The sequence below is a fragment of the Parasteatoda tepidariorum genome, chromosome 6 (assembly GCF_982258835.1).
Source record: "Parasteatoda tepidariorum strain Cologne lab strain chromosome 6, Ptep-v5.0, whole genome shotgun sequence".
In the NCBI taxonomy this organism is placed as follows: Eukaryota; Metazoa; Arthropoda; class Arachnida; order Araneae; family Theridiidae; genus Parasteatoda; species Parasteatoda tepidariorum.
Window position 1 is genome coordinate 3,682,009 of NC_141760.1, and position 21,788 is coordinate 3,703,796.

Below are 21,788 nucleotides of genomic sequence, written 5' to 3' on the forward strand. Positions count from 1 at the left end.
AATCTTGCAAAAGTAAAGTCCGTAAAATGTTTCAATTTAGGGAAATCTTAGTAGTTGCTATTGGTTTATGAAATAGGTCGAGCGTTTCCCACAAAGAGCAAAGGGGAAAATGTCCTGCTTTTAATTAAATGCATACTTGTGCCAAAAATAGATTTAAGGATAGGATGTGGCTTTTAAGAGTGTGAGAAAGTATTTCGATTAGAATTGTGGCGTAACTACCACTATAAATATTAAATACCAATTCACTAGTATATAAGACATGTTAACTTGATTTTGTCTTGAGGTACCTTTTGATAGATGAAGGTTGACATAGTCTAAGATTAAAATTCCCCTCATTGGTGACCTCCAGACGTGATAAGACAATATCGATGGCTGATCCACATTAAACAGTTGATTTGCTTAAAAATATACTGCTAAAAAAAATAATGTGAAGTAAATAAAGTCTCCCGGTCAATAAAAATATTGAAGAAACAAAAATGAACGAAATGCTATAAGACAAAAAAAAAAAAAAAATGAGCAAAATGATATAAAAAAAGAAGAAAAAATATAATGAGCAAAATTAATAAATAAATAAACAGCATGAATCAACTAGTGGTATCTGTTCATCGAATTCTATAACAGATAAAATTCTGGAAGGGGAGTAATGTGGCGTAACAACAACTATAAATATTAAATACCAATTCACTTAGTATATGAGACATGTTAACTTGATTCTATCTTGAGGTACCTTTTGATAGATGAAGGTTGACATAGTCTAAGATTAATTCCCCACAGAATAATTAATTAGGATAACATAAAAAGATTAATAGAAGTTTTTTATGTTACATCATTTTACGGATTTTACTTTGCAATATTTTCCCTAACATATAAAGAAGAAACACAACTTTTCGTACACACTTTCTCATGACTGCTCTGTCTAATAATTAATAAATAAATTTTGTACCCTCCTTCACAGCCTAAGATCTGTTTTAATCCTTCCACTCGGCAATGACGTTATATATATATATATATATACATACATGTGTGTGTAAAAAAAAAAGAACATTTAGTTCACTAATTTATTTGCAATAAGAAAATTCAAGACATTTACAATAATCTATAAGCACAAAATTCATATGATGCAACTATTCAATTATCTACACAAATTAGTACTGATCTCCACTGTAGCAACATGCATTAAATTCAAACTATGATGAAAATAAATGAATTGAACTGCTTTATAACTGAATCCTCATTTGGCAAACTTGTATGTATGAATGTATTTGTATCTTTCTTCACATGATGCATTTATTAAACACATATTTATTGCTACAAAAAATGGCTTGAAAATGAAAATATGATTAATAATAAAAGAATTCATATTTTTTTTTGTAAAAATTGTAATTTAGTAGCAAACTTGATAGAAGCTTTTAAGTATTTTAAGTGTGATTATTAGATTACACTTGTAAAGCATTAGTAGCATATTAGATATAACTATATTTTTAAAAAGATGAGTGTAGAAATTTAAAGTTACTCACTTTTGTCATCCCATATTCTACAACTATATTTCAATTTATGTTATGACAACTGTTTCCAATAATGATTTTTTTTTTAATGGTAGTGAAAATAAGTAGGCAAATATAAATATATAGGATATGTTTAATTTTTATAGATGTAGTGGTGATGAAACTTAGTTTATATTAAAATAATTGAAATCAATCCTTATCATTATTAATTGATAATTATAAATTTAGGAATTAAATAGAAAAACATAAATTTTTCTATCACTTTAAAATTAAAAATAAAGTATTACAGAAAAACAAAAAATGTTGATAACTAAGTCGTGTAGCTTAATTAAACTTCCTAAGGCCAGATATGATACCAATTTGCAGGTGAACTGTCCCACAAACCAGAAACTTTGACCTAATATGCATGAGCAAGGTCTTCAATGCAGAATTAAGTCTTACATCTAAAATAAAGTTTTATTCCCTAAGAGTCAACTTTAATCATTTAAAGGAGAATAGATATTCTTCTATTGGATTTATTGAAAGACACATTAAAAGAGCTTTATAACCTTGAAACATGAATTTTTATGTTATCATTTCACATATCATTAAGCTTTGTATAGATCAATAAAAACAGATCAATATTTAAATGCTTTAAAATGTTTTTTAGAAGCAGATGATTTCAACACAAAAAATTTACACTTGAGTATATTTATTATTTATAGAAAAAAAATTTAACTTTTAAAAAACATTAGAATAAATAATATCCAACAAATTTAAAAATTTTTATTGAGAAGTTAATGTGATTGATGGAGAGTTGCATGATCTTCTAATGCAGTTACTTTCAATAAAAGCATGATAACAAGTAAGTAGTGGTAAATTTAAGTATTGTTTCAACAAAATAAAAATTCAGGTAAGTGAAAAAAACAGTACATAAAACTTAAAGTAAGAGAGAGGGTTTCTCTTGCTGCAAAAGAAATGAATAACGATTAAAATGAAACTCTTTTTAATACCTTTATCAAAAGAATTGGGTACACTTTTAAGCATATTATAAATCTTCTCATTTTAAAAAGTGATAACCAACAGCTTTAAACATAAGTATAATAATACATTTCAGAAAATTATAATAACTTCAACATCAGGTATAAGACTAATTACACAAGACACACACCAGATAAATTTGAGACACAATTAAAAAAACATTTATGAGGTAGTACACAATTTGGTGTATCAGTGATTTATTAATAAGTAAATGAAAACTATCCAATCAAATTTTTTCATTCTTGTGCAGCTTAAATATTTTTAATAAGCCTCATCTAGCTATTATGTATTGAGTTGCTTACTTTACACACAAAAACCTTAAAACATATTTAGCTTCTTAAAACATATCAAGAAGAAAGAATAATTTTTTTAAACTTTTAGGTTAAAAATACTGATTTTAATTTTAAATACATACTGTGTTATGACACAGTAAATATTTGTAAAAAGAAAAATGTGTTGCTCGACCCTTTTCGGAACAACGAATTTCGATTGAAAACTTTAGGCATGATATTAATAAGTGCGAACTTAGACAGTACATTATAAGTAAAGCAAAATACTTAAGCTCTCAGTTGCTTGAAGAGTAGTGGTTGCTGAATGTTTAAAAGCAATCAGTTTTACATTACTAGTGGTTTGTAACAGTTGTTGAACTGCACCAGAAAAGGTTTGCACTTAAAATTTCACGAATTTTCAGCATTATATAAAATGTTAATACAGTAGTCTTGATAATTCTAGGTAAACGGTACAGATTACCTCAAACTTTACAAGACATGGATTATGGAAAAACATAAAATTTAAAAAATAGTAAATAAATGAAATTAAAGCAATTTTGAAATTTTAATTGAAAAATATATTATATTAAAAAAAATGTGCTTACATTAGAGGATCAGGGAACATTTATTACATTAAATCAAGTTACAATATTCATTATATTACTGCATTAGGTTAATTGTACTATAAAATAATTGTTTAATGTGTTTTGTTTAAACACACTATTCACATGATTCGGAACACACATTATTGTTTTTCAACATTCAGTCATAGTAATCATCATAAAATCAATTGTAGTAATTATTTCATGCGTTGTGTGTGCGTTTGTCATTATTTGAGAGCAAGACCGACTTTTTTCCGCAGCTCAAATTAATGGGAAACAACCCAGATTCTACTGTACTACATTTAGTTATTCATATGGAGAGGGTTGTCCAAAAAAAAAAAAAAAAAAAACATGTTTCTTTTAGGTTACTAGAAGAAAGTGGAAAAAAAAAAGAAACTAAAAATGACCAATACAATTGCTCAACTATGTATAAATAATAAATGAACAACTCAAAACTAAAACAAATAAAATTTAATATATAGTACAAAAAATTTACTTTCATTTTTTAAAAAAAGTAACTATTTCCATATCATTTAGTTTAATTTCATACAAAATTTTAAAAATCTATATAACTTATAATAATTTTTTTAAATGATATTATCCTTTTTTTCATTACATTATTTATAATTGATTTGAACATGAAAATTTTGTTATTTGTGAATAAATCCACAATGAAAAATTCTTAATTTTATTTTGTAAATTAAAATGAACACTGTTTGATTTTTGATTAGGCATGTAAAAATAAAATATACACTATCTAAGTTTTCCTACTTATCCAGCATTTGGATATAAAATAAGTATACTACTCGTAATTATGAATACAATATACGAATGGTAGTATAATACTATCAGTAACATATAATTTGATTACGATAATTATAAAATTAAGTTCAACTAAACTCCTTGACTTAAAACTTTGAAAGAAACAACAGTTGTTTTAATTTCTCAAGAAATTCCTAACAATCGTTTTTTGGTCACTTTTTTAAAAAATGATTTATTAAGTGATTTGAAAATAATACTATAAATTAAACTAAATTGAAATTATAAAATATTTGAAATTCTAATGTAATATTTGATATTAAATTTATCAATAAGAGTTTCTTTGGAAGAAACTTGGCCCCCCTATTTATGGATAATTATCTACTCAACTAATATAAAATATTATATGATGGAAAACGGAAAACTATCATGAAATTTTATATAGCAAAATTATTTTGCTCTTTAAAAATAATATGCACTTCACAAGACATTTGAGTTTAAAATACAATTTTACATTTAATTTTTTTTAATTTTAATTATTTATTTAAAAGTGGTCCAATATTTTTGAATATTGACTGATTGACGATACTGTAGCACTTCTACTTTTTTGGAAACAAGATCAAAATAAAAATTAATAAGCACAAATATCTTTAAATTGATTGTAACGTAATTAATAAAGATAAATATTAGTTCTATCAATTCCTTCCTATTTTGAATGTTTTTAATAAAGGAGGAAATTACTCTGCCTTTTAGTAACATTTGTATATATTTTCAGATAACAGCACACATTGGGAGCTAATGATTTTTAAATGTTGCATAAAAAATATGCTTTAAAAACTAATTTTTGATTAAAATTTTAAAAAAATTAACACATAATATATAGTCTAATATTTAGAATGAAAAAAAAAACTCATTTTTCTAATTTTATATCATATATAATAAAAACTAAATCAAACATTTTTATAAATATTGAAAAAAAAAAATCACTGATACACTATGAGTGAGTTCTTTAAAAGAGAGGAGATTTAATGTCTCCACAGTTATTCCAAAGGGATAAACAAGTTTTTATGTAAATAATTTTTTTGCTTTTAGGATCAGGATCAAATCCTTTTCTCCTGAGATACTTCAAAAGGAGTTCTTTAGACACTTTCTGTCGATGCAGAACTTCTGAGGCGTTTGATGCACTTTTGATGATTTCGTTCACAAGCTCTGGTGCTTGGACACCATTGTAATGGTCATCCATCATGTGACTTGTGGTGATCATGGCAATTTCTTTCAGGTGGTCCATGCTCAAACCACTGAGTATTTCATGCAAACCCTCCACTTCACGTGGATTCATTTTCAAATATTCCAAACCACAGAAGAATGATAAATGGAACAGCCACCTGCAACAATAACAAAAAATTTTCAATGATATTTATTGGAAAATATAAATGCATACAAAGATTGATTTGCTCTTTCGATGATTTCTTCATTTTTATTTTTTTTTTCAAGGTAAAACACATCAAAATTATAAATGAATCAATTAAACGATCCCAATTTTTTCTTTTAGTAAATCACACTCTGTTCAAAATTCTGCAGTGAAAAAAATTTCAACCATGGCAATTTAATCCATAAACTTGCTTCATAAACTTTTAATTACCATAAAATCTTGTTGCCTTTTTCTCTTTTAAAAAATAGACCATAAATCAATAATCTGAAAACTTAATGAAACGTAAAAGAAATTAAAATAAATAATTTGTATTGTAAGTTGAATATGTGGATCAAAAACTGCTATTAATTTCTTCATGAAAGTAAATGTAACATATTGATAAATAAACAAAATATTTATCACTTAATGTAACTGCAACAATATGTTAATATGCCGCATGAAAAGGTAATAAACGATAACTTAATCATAGAATAAAGAAATATCATTTTTATCTTTAAGCCTTTATTTTGAATAATAATCAGAACTGTTAATATAACGGATAATAGTATTAAGAAGGAATAATAAGCAAACAATACAGGTAAATGATATAAAGTAAAATATAAATAATGTACAGGTAAAGACCATAATAATTTTTATGTTGTAGACAGCCAAAAATATATGGATTGTTTTTTCCTGTTTATTTATGAGTATATTGTCTAATGAAAACAGGCTGATATATCCAACACCAGCCTCTCGCCAGCGGCCACATTAGGTGCCTCCTATTTTCTGAGAGCAGAAAGACCTATCCACCTTGCTCTAAATGCCACCTTTACAGAGCCTCATCTGAACACATCTTAGGCCGGGTGTGCACTTAGGAGGCAAGGGGGAAGAGAGGGGGAATACAGAATGCGGGATGAATTTATTTCCCATTGGTTTCCAATAGCAAGCGCACGCTGCGGGAGTGAAAAGTTTTTTTTCCTCCAGGAGGCAAGCAACTCCTAGAAACCTCTCGAATAGGTTCCAGGCTATTTTCGCCTCCTCTTCACACAAGATTTTGTTTTGCTCAAAATGAGGGATGATCCCGAATTGAATAAACAATATTGATAATGAATATAAATGTAATTAACAATATTTCTTATGAATAAATAAATGAATTATTTTTGACTGAGAACTTGAAATTTAAATAGGATCTGTGCTAGTTTTGAATGCACTAGTTTCCGAAAAAAAATTCTATTTGTTTCAAGTTATTCGCAAAAAAAAAAAAAAAAAAAAAATCAACTACAGTGTTAATTGAATAATAAATTAATAATAGTTTTACGGTCTTGAACAGAATTCACTATTGAAAGAAAGTGAAAAATATTTTTCTCTATATTAAATAATTTCATTAGAGATGTAAAATTCTTGGTAGTTTTCTCTTATAGAATATTGTTCTAGAAGTTACTTCTCAAAATATTGTTCTAGAAGTTACTTACAATGATGACATGCAAGGAATTTATTTTTATATAATTCAAAAAAATGAATATTATCTAGGAAATAAAAATAAGAAATTCATAGTATACTGAATAAAAACTTTAAGAATTGCTTAGTAAAACAATTTTAAGTGCACAAAATTGCTCTTAATTAATGTAACAGGCATAAGTTATGTTATCAAGAATTATTTTCAAAACTGATTATTCACATATTAAAAAAAAAGACGATCTTTTTTACTTCTAATTTTTTTTCCAATTTTTAAAGCCATTTTTTTAATGAAGTTAGATACATTTTTTTTAAATATTTTTAATTGATAATATTTGGTGATTAATATCTATGAAGACTTTTTCCTTATTGTTAATTATGGTGTGCAATTTTCATAGTAAATTGAATTACAATGAATAAAAAGTTTGAAAAACAATCCAGTGCACCCAAAATACTACTGCGATGTTTTAAGTGAATTAGTTTTGGAAAAGGTGTTTGCGAGGGTAATGAATGCTTATAGGGTTGGAACCATAAAAGGCTTTCAGCTGAAGTATAGCCACAGAGAGTTAGTAGCTTTGCAACATCATCCTCAGAGTGCATTTTCTGTATTAAGAAAAAACTATAATAAATAGTTCAAATCTTTTATAAGTGAAGTAAAATACTTTTACTTTAGCTAATTTACAGAAACTTGAATATTCTTAAATGAATTTTTAGCTTTTTATTAGAATAAATCAATGTTATTTATTACGTTATAACTCAATAAAATGAACATGTAGAACTGTTTGATGTTGGAATAATATTATTTGCACTTCATAATAGAAAAGGATTTTATAAGAAAAGTTTTCCTTTCACTTTTAAATCATGAATCATTAAAACTATTTTTAATATTAAAATAATGAGCTTTATTCAAATGTATAATTTCTTATTTTCTAATATGTAATTAAATATTGGATTTAATCATACATTAGAAATTAACAATAGGTACATTTGACTAAGAAAAATACGTCATATTATGTTAGAAAAGAAACAAAGAATATTTGCCTGTTATATTATTCTTTAAATAAATTACTTTTTGAAAATAAGCTCGAAAAAATTTCTTTAGAACAATACGAAAAGTGTCTATATTCCAAGAGCAAATAATGCAAACATAAAAATATAACAATTATTTACAAATAAAAGACGCATACAATATAAAAATGAGGCAAAATAATTTAGTGAAGTTTTTTGACCTTAAGATTTTAAAGCTTTAAAATAGTATTTATTATTTTCAAAACTAAATTTAGCTTTTTTTATCTTTCAGTCCTCAACTGGTAGGAATTGTTAAAATATCAGCAATTTATATAGAATTTTATTTTAGAAATTCTTATTAAAAATGAAAACAAAAAAGTATACTCATTTGAACTTTTAAAAAAATCCTTTAGGTTAGAAAAAAACAAAAACATCATTGAAATCTGTTAAACTACATTTAAAAAAAAAAAAAAAAGTGTACATAAATATCAAAATCTGTTTCATTCCAAATGGAAATATGAAGGTCTTAGTAAATTTCTTTAATCTCTTTTGTCTCCTCTTGAAATTAAACAGGTTGCTTAATTCAGCCGCCTCCCTCAACCGCAATTTTTCCTACTTTGATATTTTTTGTCATTATTAACAAAAATATGTAAATCTTTTAATCTTTATTTTTGCTACGGATTAAAAAAAATTATCATGGATTGTATGAAATATACTGCATATAAAAATAGGTGAAAAAATTCTTAGTTGGTTGGTTCTAATGCCACTTGCAACACGGGGAAGCCTGCTTGGTGAAACAGAGCGGATTTAAGGCAGAAAGTGCATTTCGTGTTTTTCAGTGGCGCCATCTATGGCCAAGAATACGAATTCTGCCACATCTTAGGTCACACCCGTTTATAGGGCAGACCCATTCATCCATCCGAAAAAATTCTTACAAATAAAATTCTAGAATTCATCCAAATCTCAAAAAAAAAAAAAAATAATGCAAACTTGATTTTAACTCCTCAATGATTAAGGGGTCTAAGTGTCTTCACAACAAGTATTATTTTTTCAAATAAAAATAAATAAACATCATTTCAGTTGCATGATGTGCACACTTTAATGAAAATCAATTAATTTTCAAAAAATTAATAACATGGCTAAATTTTTATAAAAATGAAAAAAAGGTATAAAAATCTTCCACTTTTCTTCTTGCTGTAAGTTTCTGCAAATTGCAAAGAAAAATTTTCTTTTTCAACATTATGGTTCTTGCAGTAAATCTGTACATTCATTTGTTTATCAATTATAACATTTTCTATGGTTCCCTTAATGTAAAATTGAAAAAATATAGATATATAACGTCGTTGCCGAGTGGAAGGATTAAAACCGGTCTTAGGCCGGGAAGGAGGGTACAAAATTTATGTATTAATTATTAGACGAGTTTCCCACATAGACGATAATAGGTCGAGAGTTTCCCACAGAGAGCACAGGGAAAAATGTCCTGCTTTTAATTAAATGCATACTTGAGCCAAAAATAGATTTAAGAACAGGATGTGGCTTTTAAAAGTTTGAGAAAGCATTTCGATTTATAAAATAAAATAAAAGGATATTCATGAAAGAACTAACATAAAAAGATTGATTGATGCTTTTTATGTTACATCCCCCCTTGCCGAAAATGCTTAATTACAATTCAAAAATTTTAAAAATGATCCATTTGCAAAATCTTCCCTATGGTAGATATACAATTAAAATAAAAAGAATCAAATCTGCAATTTTAACAAGATATAAAGTAATATTAAGTATTAAAAATACACATTTGTACACATAAAATAATAACATAATTAAAAAATAATAACATAATTAAAGTGTTTGAGGAATCGTAGTAGCGATACCAGCAAACTTAAAAGTTTAATTTTCATTTTCAACAGTTTTTATGACTTATTTGTTTTTTCAGTTCCAAGTCTTTTGTTTGAAGATCACAACAAAATTATTCTCCAAGAAGTATTCCTCAAATACACTCAAAATATTCACAAACTAAAAATATTAGAATTTCCTAACACACAATTGTGACAAATTAAATTACCAATTAAGATCTCCACACAAAAATTACTTTCAAAAATATCCTAACTAAAATTTTTGGAAGAAAAAAAATTTATGTCCAAAAAGAAAGAAAGATATAAATGTAAACAAACAAAAGGTAACTTGTAAATTAACCAAACTTCCACTTCAGATTAAAGATAAGGAAAATAGCTAGATCAGTCAATAATTAATAACTGATTTACCATATTAAATTTGAAAGCTTGTTTTGGATTTCAATTGGTGATAAATTGTGTTAAACGGGTTGTAATATAAAATCTGAGAAGACTGATCACCTTTTCTGATTATAAAAGCAATTTGTATTTACACATTTCCTGAAATCCGGGTTAATAATTGCAATAAAAATACCAAGAAAGAAAATAAAAATATAAATAAATAAATATATAGAAAGTAGAAAGAAAAATAAGAGAGAAAAAAAAAGAAAAAATGTTACAGAAGTCAAATTTTGAACATAAAAAAAATCAAATAAAAAAAAATTGTGGATATTTTGCTACAAAAGTGATAAATATGAAAGGTAAATAATAAATAAAATGAAATGAAGACAATACTGAATTGTAATTTCAAATTGAATGTTTGTTTTTTTTAGGCCGGGAAGGAGGGTACAAAATTTATTTGTTAATTATTAGACAGGCAGTCATGAAAAGTGTGCACGAAAAGTTGCGCTCCTTGGTTATATGTTAGGGAAAATCTTGCAAAGTTAACTCCGTAAATGTCTCTATTTAGGGAAAAGAGGGAAATCTTTTGATAAACCTGTAATTGGTTTATCAAATAGGTCGAGCATTTCCCACAGAGAGCAAAGGGGAAAATGTCCTGCTTTTCATTAAATGCATACCAAAATATAGCCAAAAATAGATTTAAGAACAGTATGTGGCTTTTAAAAGTGTGAGAAAGCATTTCGATTAGAATAATAAAATAAAATAAAAGGATATTCAGAAAAGAACTAACATAAAAAGATAAATTTAAGCTTTTTATGTTACATACATATATATATATATATATATATATATATATATATATATATATATATATATATATATATATATATATATTCAACTTTGCTCTCTGGGTAAAATAGTTGTAAAGTGACAGCTGTTTAAAAATTGTAATAAATTTGAGAATTTTAAAATATATATAGCTCAAAAAATATGTTACTTGGTATTTTTCATCTCAGCTGGTTTAATAAATGTATTGAAAATCAGAGAAACCTTAACTATTTACCTAAAAAAAGTTTTTTTTTATTATTGATAGATTTTAAGTGCAATCTTACCCATATTAATTATGTTGGTATCTTTTTTGAAGCATTTCTTTAAGTATGGTAAGCATTACGTGGTTCACTTATAAAATGAAGAAAGATTTTAAAAAGTGTAAAAAGATTTAATTTTCATAATATAAAAAAATATTTATAATAATTCAGTTCTTATAAAAAATGATGACAAAAAAATGGCAAATAGCAGAGATTTTTTAAAATCTTCATTTGTTACATTTAGTCCCCATGTGGCTATTCATTCTGTCCCAACATGACACAAGCAATGAAGTTGCTAATGAAAAGCAGTAAATTGAACTGTTTTCTTTGTTTGAAAAAAAATAGATATTTTTTTATTTGAACAAATAAAACAAATTATTAAAATAGCTCGATTCACTAGCACCAGTGAAATGGATAAATACCTAAAACTAAATAAAATAGGGCATTGTGTCGTGTACTTGGTGTCACTTACTTCAGGTTGTACCCGCTGTATACTTTTTAAGGATGCTATCGATTGAAAAATATGTAATATGCTTTTACACATAAGGAATTCATTAATGAAGTAATTCATTCAGTAAAAATAAGGCAGATTCTTTGAGACATTGAAATTTTATATCATTACAATTTAAGTAGGTATATTTAAGTATATTTGCAAGTTACCTACTTGCAAATATACTTAAATATTAATGCAAGTGGATGGCTTAAAATATTTTTTATTATTTTTTAAATAAGCCTAGCTACTCTAATCCTGTGGTCTCTAACCACAGATTAAATAGTCCGCCCAAGAATAATTGAATTATTTCCATTTTATTTATTCTCTTGGGTTTGTACGACTTCCCATAATACGAGAGGTAAACCGGGAGCTTAGAGAAGTCATCTAAAACGAACTAAAGTGCATGTAATTGTATTTTCTTTTGAAGGCATGTTGAAAAACAAAAATTGTTTAATCAAAAGAATCTAAAATATAAACAATCAACATTCCAGTAAAATTATGGAATATTAACTGGTCTGCAGTAAGACTATGAATCGTTGATCGGTCGTCAGTGGTAAAAAGTTCAGAGAGCACTACTCTAATCTATTCATTTGGCACAGTTATAACAGATTGTTTCTTCCTTTTACTTGATGAAAAAGTATAGCACTTATTTTTAGATATTTAGAAAAACATGCACCAAAAATAATTTTCCAAAGAAAAAAGCAAATTTTCAACAACATATTAACATTTTTAACAATTACATTAACAACAATACTACATAATTTTTACAATTATTAAACATTTAGTTATTACACAAATACTTCGGTTTATAAATGTATAATTATTGTTTCGTGTATTTATAAGTTACATTTATTTTAATGTCATACATTGTCATTAAGTGTATTTTTGTACACTGACTAGAAATGATTTATTGATATTTTACGTTTTACAGACGATCATTTGAATTTGAGTAGTTAAGGTACAAAATTAAATAATTTTAATAATATAACTAATTACTTTTTCTATATTTTAAAAAAAGTTAGAGTTTAAAGTAAAAGTCAGTTAGAGTTTCACATTATATGAAGCAAAACATAAGTTATATATTCATTATAATGCAGACATTAATATAATTAAAGTACAAAGAAAATACATAAAGTATATTTCAAACATATATGAATGCATTATTTTGTTAAATAAAGAAAAGCCTTAAAAGTTCAAAATTGTTTTAATATAGATCAAATTTTTATAGTAAAATTCATCAATGCACATATCTTATTTTTTTAAAGGTAGATGTCCCATCCAAAACAAACTTTTTCCACTCGCTGTCATTTAAATATATTTAAATTCAGGTAAATAATTCACAATCAATTGCTGCATAAATGTTCTGAATAAATAATAATATAAAATGAATATATATATATATATATATATATATATATATATATATATATGTCAAAATTTAACAAACAGAAACCAAGGGTCTGCCCAGGCTGAATTTACTACCGTTTAGCGGTACCTTCACAAATTCAACTTTAGGAAAAACGGTACTTTCACAAAATACTTTTTCTTACAATTTTATTTTTGCATCCCTTAAGAAACGATAAATTCATATTTTAACCATATTTTAGTGTTGACTTTTTAATATAATTTTAAATTTTTCACAAATTAATTCTAAAATTTCACAAAATAGGTACCTCTCAGAAAAACCTAGACAGACCCCTGGAAACTATTATAACAATATATAACTTTCTCTTACAGATAAATATTATTTCAAACAAATATAAAAATACGTAGTCAAAATTAAAGCCTTAGTTTTTAAAAAAGAAGTAATAAATACTTAACTTACACAAGAATTAAAATATAAAATATCCTTAGACTTGCGAGGAAACTATTATCTTAAGAAATAATAATCTGTTTAGAGGGTTTGTAGTGTCTTAAAAATAATTTATAGCAAGAAACAATAGTATTTATTTGAATGTTTAGTTAATTTTCATTGTAAATCATGCGTTGTATATTGCCCTAACTATTATTTTCGATTCACAAACCAAACAACACTTAATTCTTTACTTTTTTTACTGAGAAAAAAAATCTCTCGCTCAACTTGGAAAGATAAAGAATTTGTCGCCAAAAATGGCTACCCCTACATCCATTTCAATCGTCATTCCTTTCATTTCATAGTTTCAAGTATCTCACAAACATTTCGATATTTATCAGCAGCAAGTAAACAAAATAAATGTTCAATATTTGCAAGAAAAATCGAATAATTTCATTGAATATCAAACTTCTACATTATTAACATTTGTTAACTGGAACCGATTGAGAGATATTTGGCGATTGTGGCGACTGTAGTTTTTTCTATGCTTACAGTAAAACAATATTTATAAAAAACCCGCGTCCTTTATGACGTCATTTTCTGTAAATATAATAGCCAATGAAATAATATTATTTTGCAACATGGATTCATCAGTTCAAAATGTAGGAAATGTTGGCATTTATCAAATACTATCGGAAAAACAGTTTGAAAACGATGAGCAAACTTTTTAAAAGAATTTTTCCAGATTTTTAGCCACTTAGTTAAAGCTAATATGCTTACAAATTTTGAGAAAATACATTATAAGGACTGTAGAAGCATGTAATGAATGATATTTGGACAATTTGTTGTTGTTACTTTACGTCGCACTAGAGCTGCACAACGGGCTATTGGCGACGGTCTGGGAAACATCCCGGAGGATGATCCGAAGACATGCCATCACAATTTTGATCCTCTGCTGAAGGGATGGCACCCCCGCTTCGGTAGCCCGACGACCTGCGCGCGAAGTCGAGCACTTTACGGTAGCACAGTTTAACGAGGACCAATATCGCACACCCTCGGTCCCTACGCAGACTGATCCAAGTGGTCACCCACCCGCACACTGACAGTAGCCAGTGATGCTTGAGGACAATTTAGGAATGGCCGTTGCTTGGCTGACCGATATTTTAATAAGTAGAGACATTTGATTGGTCGATTACGTCATCGTTCTCATCTTTATTGCTTAATCGTTTTGTCAGGTTTGCTAGAATAGCATTTTTGTTTGGCGCAATTTTACTAATGCGCATGCTTGGTTTGATAATTTATTCAAACCAATCGAAGTACTTCGTAGATAATGAATATAGGGGCTTATATCCCCTCCTTTGCTTAAAGATGGAAAGATCAATCACTATACCAAACGAAAGTCAGGGTGAACTTTGACTGGGTCTCTATCTTCATAGGCTCCGGGATGTTTCCCAGGCCGTCGCTAATAGCCCATTGTGCAGCTCTAGTGCGATGTAAATTAACAACAACAACAACAACTATCTACATAGGAATTGGTAACTAATTTTAAACCATAGTTTCTACTACAGAATGGCAACAAGGAGATGATAGAGTCGGAGCAATGGGCTTTTCGCATTGTGATTGGCTGTTGACTATCACTCATGGTTGCAAGAATTTGGGAAGTTATCGCGTTTATTGTGAATTAAAATAAAAATTTCAATAATTTTGTGCACGCCTGTCTATGTTCTCGCGTAATCTCGTATTTGGTGTGATCTTGGCCACCAAAATTAAGTCCAAATTTAAACCCAAAATTAAAACCAAGTCCTAGCGTATTCATAGCATTATTCCAGCTCAAACGTTTTCGCCATTTTCTCTCACGCTCAAAAATCGGGCATCCAAGCTCTTGGCGATAGAATTAGTTTGGCAATCACCCATTTCAGCTGATCGCCAAAGTTTAGGGTTATAAAACGGCTGGCATTCAAGACAGTGCATTATGCCTCTATCACACGAGAGAAAAATATGTGCAACTGCAAGTGTAAGTGAAACTCTAAGCGCAATTCCTCCGTTCGGAGTTGCCGAAAGGGTTGCTTAATTGCCTGAACGGTTGCATGTAATTGGGTTACCATATTTTGTTATTTATCTTTACTTTTGGCTCATATTTTATTTTATCATATTTTATTATATCATAGTTTCTGAACGATGTTCGTAAAGGGAGGAAAAAGAAATCACAGACGCTGTAGAATATTGATTGATTTTGATTTAATTTTTTACATTTGTATTTGTGTTAAGTCTTTTTTTCAGCAGCAAATTAAAATTCTAAAAAGCTTTATTTCCCCAATAGTGAAGTAGCATAGTATAAAAAGGATTATGATTTCTACCTCATAATATGAGATGATATTAAGATATCATTGAATTTCATGCTGCGTCCCTGAAAGGATAAGAGGGTGAAAGGGAGATGGACTTAAATACATGCTGCGTCTCTAAAAGGATAAGGGGGTGAAAGGGGGATGGACTTAAGTACTATCTAGAATTTTGACAATTTTTTTTATCTTGATTTGAGTGACTAAGGTATAAAACATGGTGCGCAGCGTTTTTGAAAAGTGCTTAAACGTGCTTATTTTCGATTTTCATTTTTTAAAGGCCCTTAAAGGTGCTTTTCTTAATGGGTGTTTTTAAAAGGTGCTTTATTTTCCCTTTTCGAAAATGAAATTTATGAAAGGGAATGTCGATTTTCGCCACGTATTATGTAAAAACGTGTTTTTCACATTTTCTATTTCACGTTTTCAGAATTCATTCAACCACGATCAATTTCAGCGTACCGTCAGTCCATAGCGTATGAAAGCGCCAATCATTTTACAGGTTTGGTGAAGTACTTGCGAGTCCGCATGTGCGTCTAGTGAGCTGGGTTCGGTGAGATCCTTGCTTTCTCATGTGCAACTCTGCTGTATTTTGCAAGATATTCTCAATTTCAGGCTTTATTTTTCACCCTCTGAAATCGAACCGAAAAATTTCTTGATCATTTTTTAATGGCTAATATAATCAAGAAAAGAGTTCTTTGTCAAATTCTAGTTATTTTATCATGATCATGTGAAGTCTGAGATTTATTTTGCATTTTGTCAATTTACATAGTGCTTAAAAATATTTTTTGAGTGCCTAAAATGTTCCTAAAAGTTGCTTATTTTTTGTTGAATTTGGCTCCTCACCCTGTAAAAGCATAGTTTATTTATATATATTTACTATCTAGCATGCTAGCTAGGCAAGTGCGGTATCGTTATCTATGTATACGCTAAATCGAATGAGAATAAAAACAAGCTGTCTGATTTAATAGTTTAGCTACTCGAAAATTTATAAAAGTTTCATGTGTAGAAAGGACAATTTTATGACTTATACCATTTTATGCAACTGACATTGCTATCTAAACAAGTAAGGCATTTCTTCAAATTTAATTTTTTAAGCTTAATTAAAAAACATAGTTCTTTGAAATAATTCTTTAGGAGAAATGAGGGTTTAATGTATGAAATATACAATTTTTGACTTTCCTTTTGCTCATAAAATATTTATAACATCAAAACTATTAGTTCTATCAAATCAATTCTATTTTTTTAATTTAGTCTAAAAAATACATAATAAATAATGTCTATACTACTAATGTCTATACTTGTCTACACTACAATGGGTCAGAATTTTATTGTCATCAAATTTAATTTACATTGCATTAAGGAATCATCACGCCCGGTGGCTGAACGGTAGCTCTTCGCGCTGTCGTGCCACAGGTCCCTGGTTCGATCGTCGGGCCGAGCAAGGTTGACTCAGCCTTTCATTCCTTCAGTGGGTCGATAAATGAGTACCAAGCAAACTTGGGAGCTAAACACTGGGGGTTTCACGTATGGCTGACTACCTAACCGGAACAAATGCTCCTGCATCCCATAGCCCAAAGGTCAAGAAAACTGAGATGGGCACAGAAGGCCTTGGCCCTCTGTGGGCTGTGCCACTGAGTTTAGTTTAGTTTTTAAGGGATCATCAATTTTATTCATTTACACATTGCATATCAGGAGTATCACTTTTATGAAAATTATTTTTTCCAATTTCTTAGTAAAATTGTTTTTTAAATATAAGAGGATTTTCAATGTCATACTTACAATTTATTATTGTAAAATTTAAAACATTCTTTATTGATATGAGATAATTTAATTAAAAATTATAGGATTCATTTTAGGACAAATTTATTGTAATATACAGTATATAAATTGAAATTTATTTATAACTATGAATAAAAAAACAATATTTTATTAAGAACATACTTTTTATGTATCATATTATTTTGTTACAGACTTTTACATGTTTTGTTTTGCATTTTAAATAATACAAGAATCAATTTAAAAAACAAAACATTTATTGTCAAGTGAAACATTTAGAACATTATTCATTTTCATTTCTTATTTTTTAATTTCTTTCATCAAAACAGTATTGCATCTCTTTCCTTCTTCACCAGACAAACCTTACAGGATTATACGAAATATCTGATATAAAAGAAAGAAATCACTTTCATGATAAAATTTTACCAACACATTATTAGAATAAGAGAGATTAAATACCATTAATTTGAAATCATTTAAGTCCTTAGGTATCCCCTTTAAACCTATTTTAAGTTTGACAGATATTTTGATTAGAGTTCTAAGGTTATTTTATACACTAATGAAAGATGGCAGGTATATTTGGTTTTGTAGTTCTTATGTTTGGATTGAAATTTGTTTTAAGAAAAATAGATTGTATTTATGAACGAAGACTATTAAAAATTTATGTATATTGAAAAATTTGTAAGGTACACTTACATACTTACTGTCATTGTAGAAAAGCTAAGTATCAAAATATAAATGTGAAGTATAAATAAAAAGTAAAGTATCATTAGTAAATCATCACACACAAAAAAAAAAAAAAAAAAAAAAAAAAAAAAAAAATTGAGGGGATGAATGTAGAAACAGACAAGGAGATTGGAAATTTGCATTTTAGATTTTCAAAAATTAAAAGAATTCTTAGGGAAGAATAAAATAATTAATTCACAAATAATTATAATAATAAAAAAATTTCAAATAATCGGACACATGCTTTTACAATCAACAGTAATAAAGTTTAAAATTTGAAAATAAAGAAATATAATCATTATTATATTTTATGTTATAATAATGTAACAAAGTTTGGCGAGTTGCTTGGCGAATATTTCAAAGTAAAGCTTTTCGCCAGTATAAATCTTTACATATATAAAAATAGAAATTATTTCTATTTAAAGTAATTAAAACTTTGATCGCAACAAATTATAATAAGTTTTAATTTTATTAGCTTAAAATAAATAAATATTTTAAAAGAAAATTTATCTAGAAAATAGTGTACTATACTCACCGATACTAAAATGATGTGCAGGTTCCTGTTATGGTAGTACATCAACTGCATTGAGATGGTTATTTCATCGCGTGAAAGTATTTTTAATGCTTTGATTTTAAAGAAAATGTTATTATTAAACTAAAAAACTGTTCCGTTTCGTCTATAAAAAAATTTCATCCGATCATCCTCTTCACCAACGTCGCCGCCATTTTTATTTACATTTGTATACGTCATCACATAAAATTGAAACGTCATAAAAGCAAACGATCTGATTGGTTCATGAAAGAAATTGCCTGAACGGTTGCAGATATTTCGTGCAACCGTGATTTCTATATCACACGAGCAATTTTTGGAGAAATTTCATTTACAGTTGCACTTACACTTGCAGTTGCACATATTTTCTCTCGTGTGATATAGCCATTAATAACTACACACGTTTGTTTTGCTATCTCATTCTATATAGCATTATTTAGAGTGGACAGTTGCGTGTGGGTATGATGATGACGTAATAAAAGAGGCATACAAAAAAAGCAAATTTCATTTCAGTTAAAATCCTCAATATTATATTTTTAAACTCCTCGAAAATGTAGTAAAAGAGGTATACAAATTGAGTGTCGCAAACAAATTAATATTAAATGAGAACGAAACAAAAATGATATCGAAATATGCTGAATCACTAATGAGACCGGGATGAAAGACATCGAAACCCATTTGATTGAATAGTATAACTAGAAGGTGTTTCTAAAATTCTGAAACCTATCAGGCTTTAATTTTTTTTTTTCTTTTTTACTGTCACAAACTTTATCAGTAATTAAAAATAATAAATTCGTTAGATTTCAATATTGGTTCTGTTTTTTCGTTGATTAAATGTTAAACATTAACAGATATTTGTCTTTTAAAACATTTCATTCTATAATAAGATAATTATTCTACAATTGTAATTATCTAAAACTAATTGCTAATTGATATAAAGCTTTGGCTTGTTCCATTGATATGTTGAATGCTCGTTTTGGCGGGATGACCGGGACAGTTGCTCTATCACATCCTAGCCACTATACACCATCAAGAGCAGAGCTGATACTTTAAACCCGTTTGACATTTATTCTCTCTGATATTTAATAGATCCTTTAATAAATCCTTAAAAATATAAGCCAAAAACTTACATAAATAACGATAACTTTTTTCTTGCATTAAAATTTAACAAATGTACTTAAAATAATTAAAAAGAAAGCAAAAATAATTAAGAAATATTTTCAATATAAGCATCAATTAAATAATATCAGCTTACGAAATGTTCTTTTTATTTTTACAAACAGTATTAATATAACGACCCTCACCTGTTCCAGGGACTGCTGGATTGGGTTCAAAATGACAAGGCTCCGGAGTTGAATATTAGTAGTCGTAAACTCGAAATTGGGTCGGCTGTGAAATGACTGTTATAAAATAAACTAATAAATTTGGCCGGGATAGCTTGGTTGATAGGGTGTTGGACTCGTGTTCGTGAGAATGGGAGTTTGAATCCAGCCGGCAGAAGAATACCCATGTATAAAATGATGACTGGTGCATGTTAAATCTGTCGGGGTCACAAAGTCCTCCAAGTTCTCATAAAAAAATAAATACCCCTGGATACTAATCTAGCAGTTCCTTTGTCTTCTGGATTGGATTCAAAATGACAAGACTACGGAGTTGAATATTAGTAGTCGTAAACTCGAAATTGGGTCGGCTGTGCAATGACTGTTATAAAATAAACTAATAAGTTTGGCCGGGATAGCCTGGTTGATAGGGTTTAAACTCAAAATTGAGTCGGTTGTTTAACGGCGGTTATAAAAAAAATAAAACTAATAATCAAATTGTATTTTCTTGTTTTCTTTCTAACTCTTTGCATATTTTCTACGCACATTCAAAATTTCATGTTTCTAAGTCTTACAGATTTTGTAACGTAAAGAAAATACAATTGGAAAAAAAATTCGCGAAAAAATTATTAAAAATTGCAAATATAATATATTCAAAATGAATCTAAAAAAAAAAAACTCTGTTAAATATATAATGGCCCAGCATGCCAAATTTTTATTCTGTGCTTAAAATGTGTTTCTTTTGTAACTTTTTCCCCTCGTTCAAAAAATATGTGCAATAAAAGAAAGGTTCTACATAATAGTCTCATCACAATTAATATATTTAACAATAAAGTAATATTATCAAATTTTTAATTATATAACGTTAATACTCAACAATAAAAAATAGTGGCAGTTTACTTTAGGTGCATAGAAATGGAATTATACTTATAAGGGCCCCATCAATTTCAGTAGCTTAGGGCTCCACCAAGCTAAGATCCGGCCCGGGATACAGCGATTATCATCCTTTAACATTTTTCGTATAGCAGACACATTATCCGGGATTACTGGCCTACCTGTGTGTTCTTCATCTTGAAGAAAATTGCGACCTCTGCTAAATTCTTTAAGCAATCTGAATACAGTTACTACGAGCTGAGATTCATCACCAAATGATAATTGCAACCGCTGAACCCATTCTTCTTGATTTAATCCTGTTATAAAATTGTAGAAAATCATAGTGCGAAAATGTTCTCGCGTCAATTCCATTTTATCTTCTGTTTAAAATTTATTCTACGCTAAACAAGTTGAAGTAAGTCAGTAAAAAATCGTCTGCCGTGTTAAAATACACTTTGTATTTTAAAATTAAACCATTATTTTTATTTTGTAAATTCTTGTCTGCGCGTATCTCAAAAATTTCAGAGTAACCCTGATGTTCTTCATATCAACGTTCTTCATATCTTCAGAGT

The 21,788-nt window shown here is 28.0% G+C and overlaps 1 protein-coding gene across 3 annotated transcripts; it reads right to left on the reverse strand.

Moving 5' to 3' along the window:
• Positions 1-1,044: 1,044 nt before the first annotated feature.
• On the reverse strand, positions 1,045-19,458 carry LOC139425188 (uncharacterized). 3 transcript variants are annotated; one of them, XM_087165325.1, is made up of 2 exons: positions 19,010-19,357; positions 1,045-5,540 (listed from the first exon to the last, which is right to left on the reverse strand). In XM_087165325.1, exon 2 carries the CDS (start codon positions 5,492-5,494, stop codon positions 5,165-5,167), a length of 330 nt encoding a protein of 109 aa, XP_087021451.1. In that variant the 5' UTR covers positions 5,495-5,540; positions 19,010-19,357; the 3' UTR covers positions 1,045-5,164. The 3 variants fall into 3 exon arrangements, 2 of the variants coding, with proteins under 2 accessions (XP_087021451.1, XP_087021450.1); XM_087165324.1 differs by lacking the exon at positions 19,010-19,357 and adding an exon at positions 13,667-14,186; XR_015434496.1 differs by lacking the exon at positions 1,045-5,540 and adding an exon at positions 18,015-18,132 and having other exon boundaries at positions 19,010-19,458.
• Between the last annotated feature and the right edge of the window lie 2,330 nt (positions 19,459-21,788).

Bases quoted from the DNA above. Each gene is read 5' to 3' on its own strand.
- LOC139425188 (XM_087165325.1), bottom strand. From the start codon at position 5,494: ATGAATCCACGTGAAGTGGAGGGTTTGCATGAAATACTCAGTGGTTTG.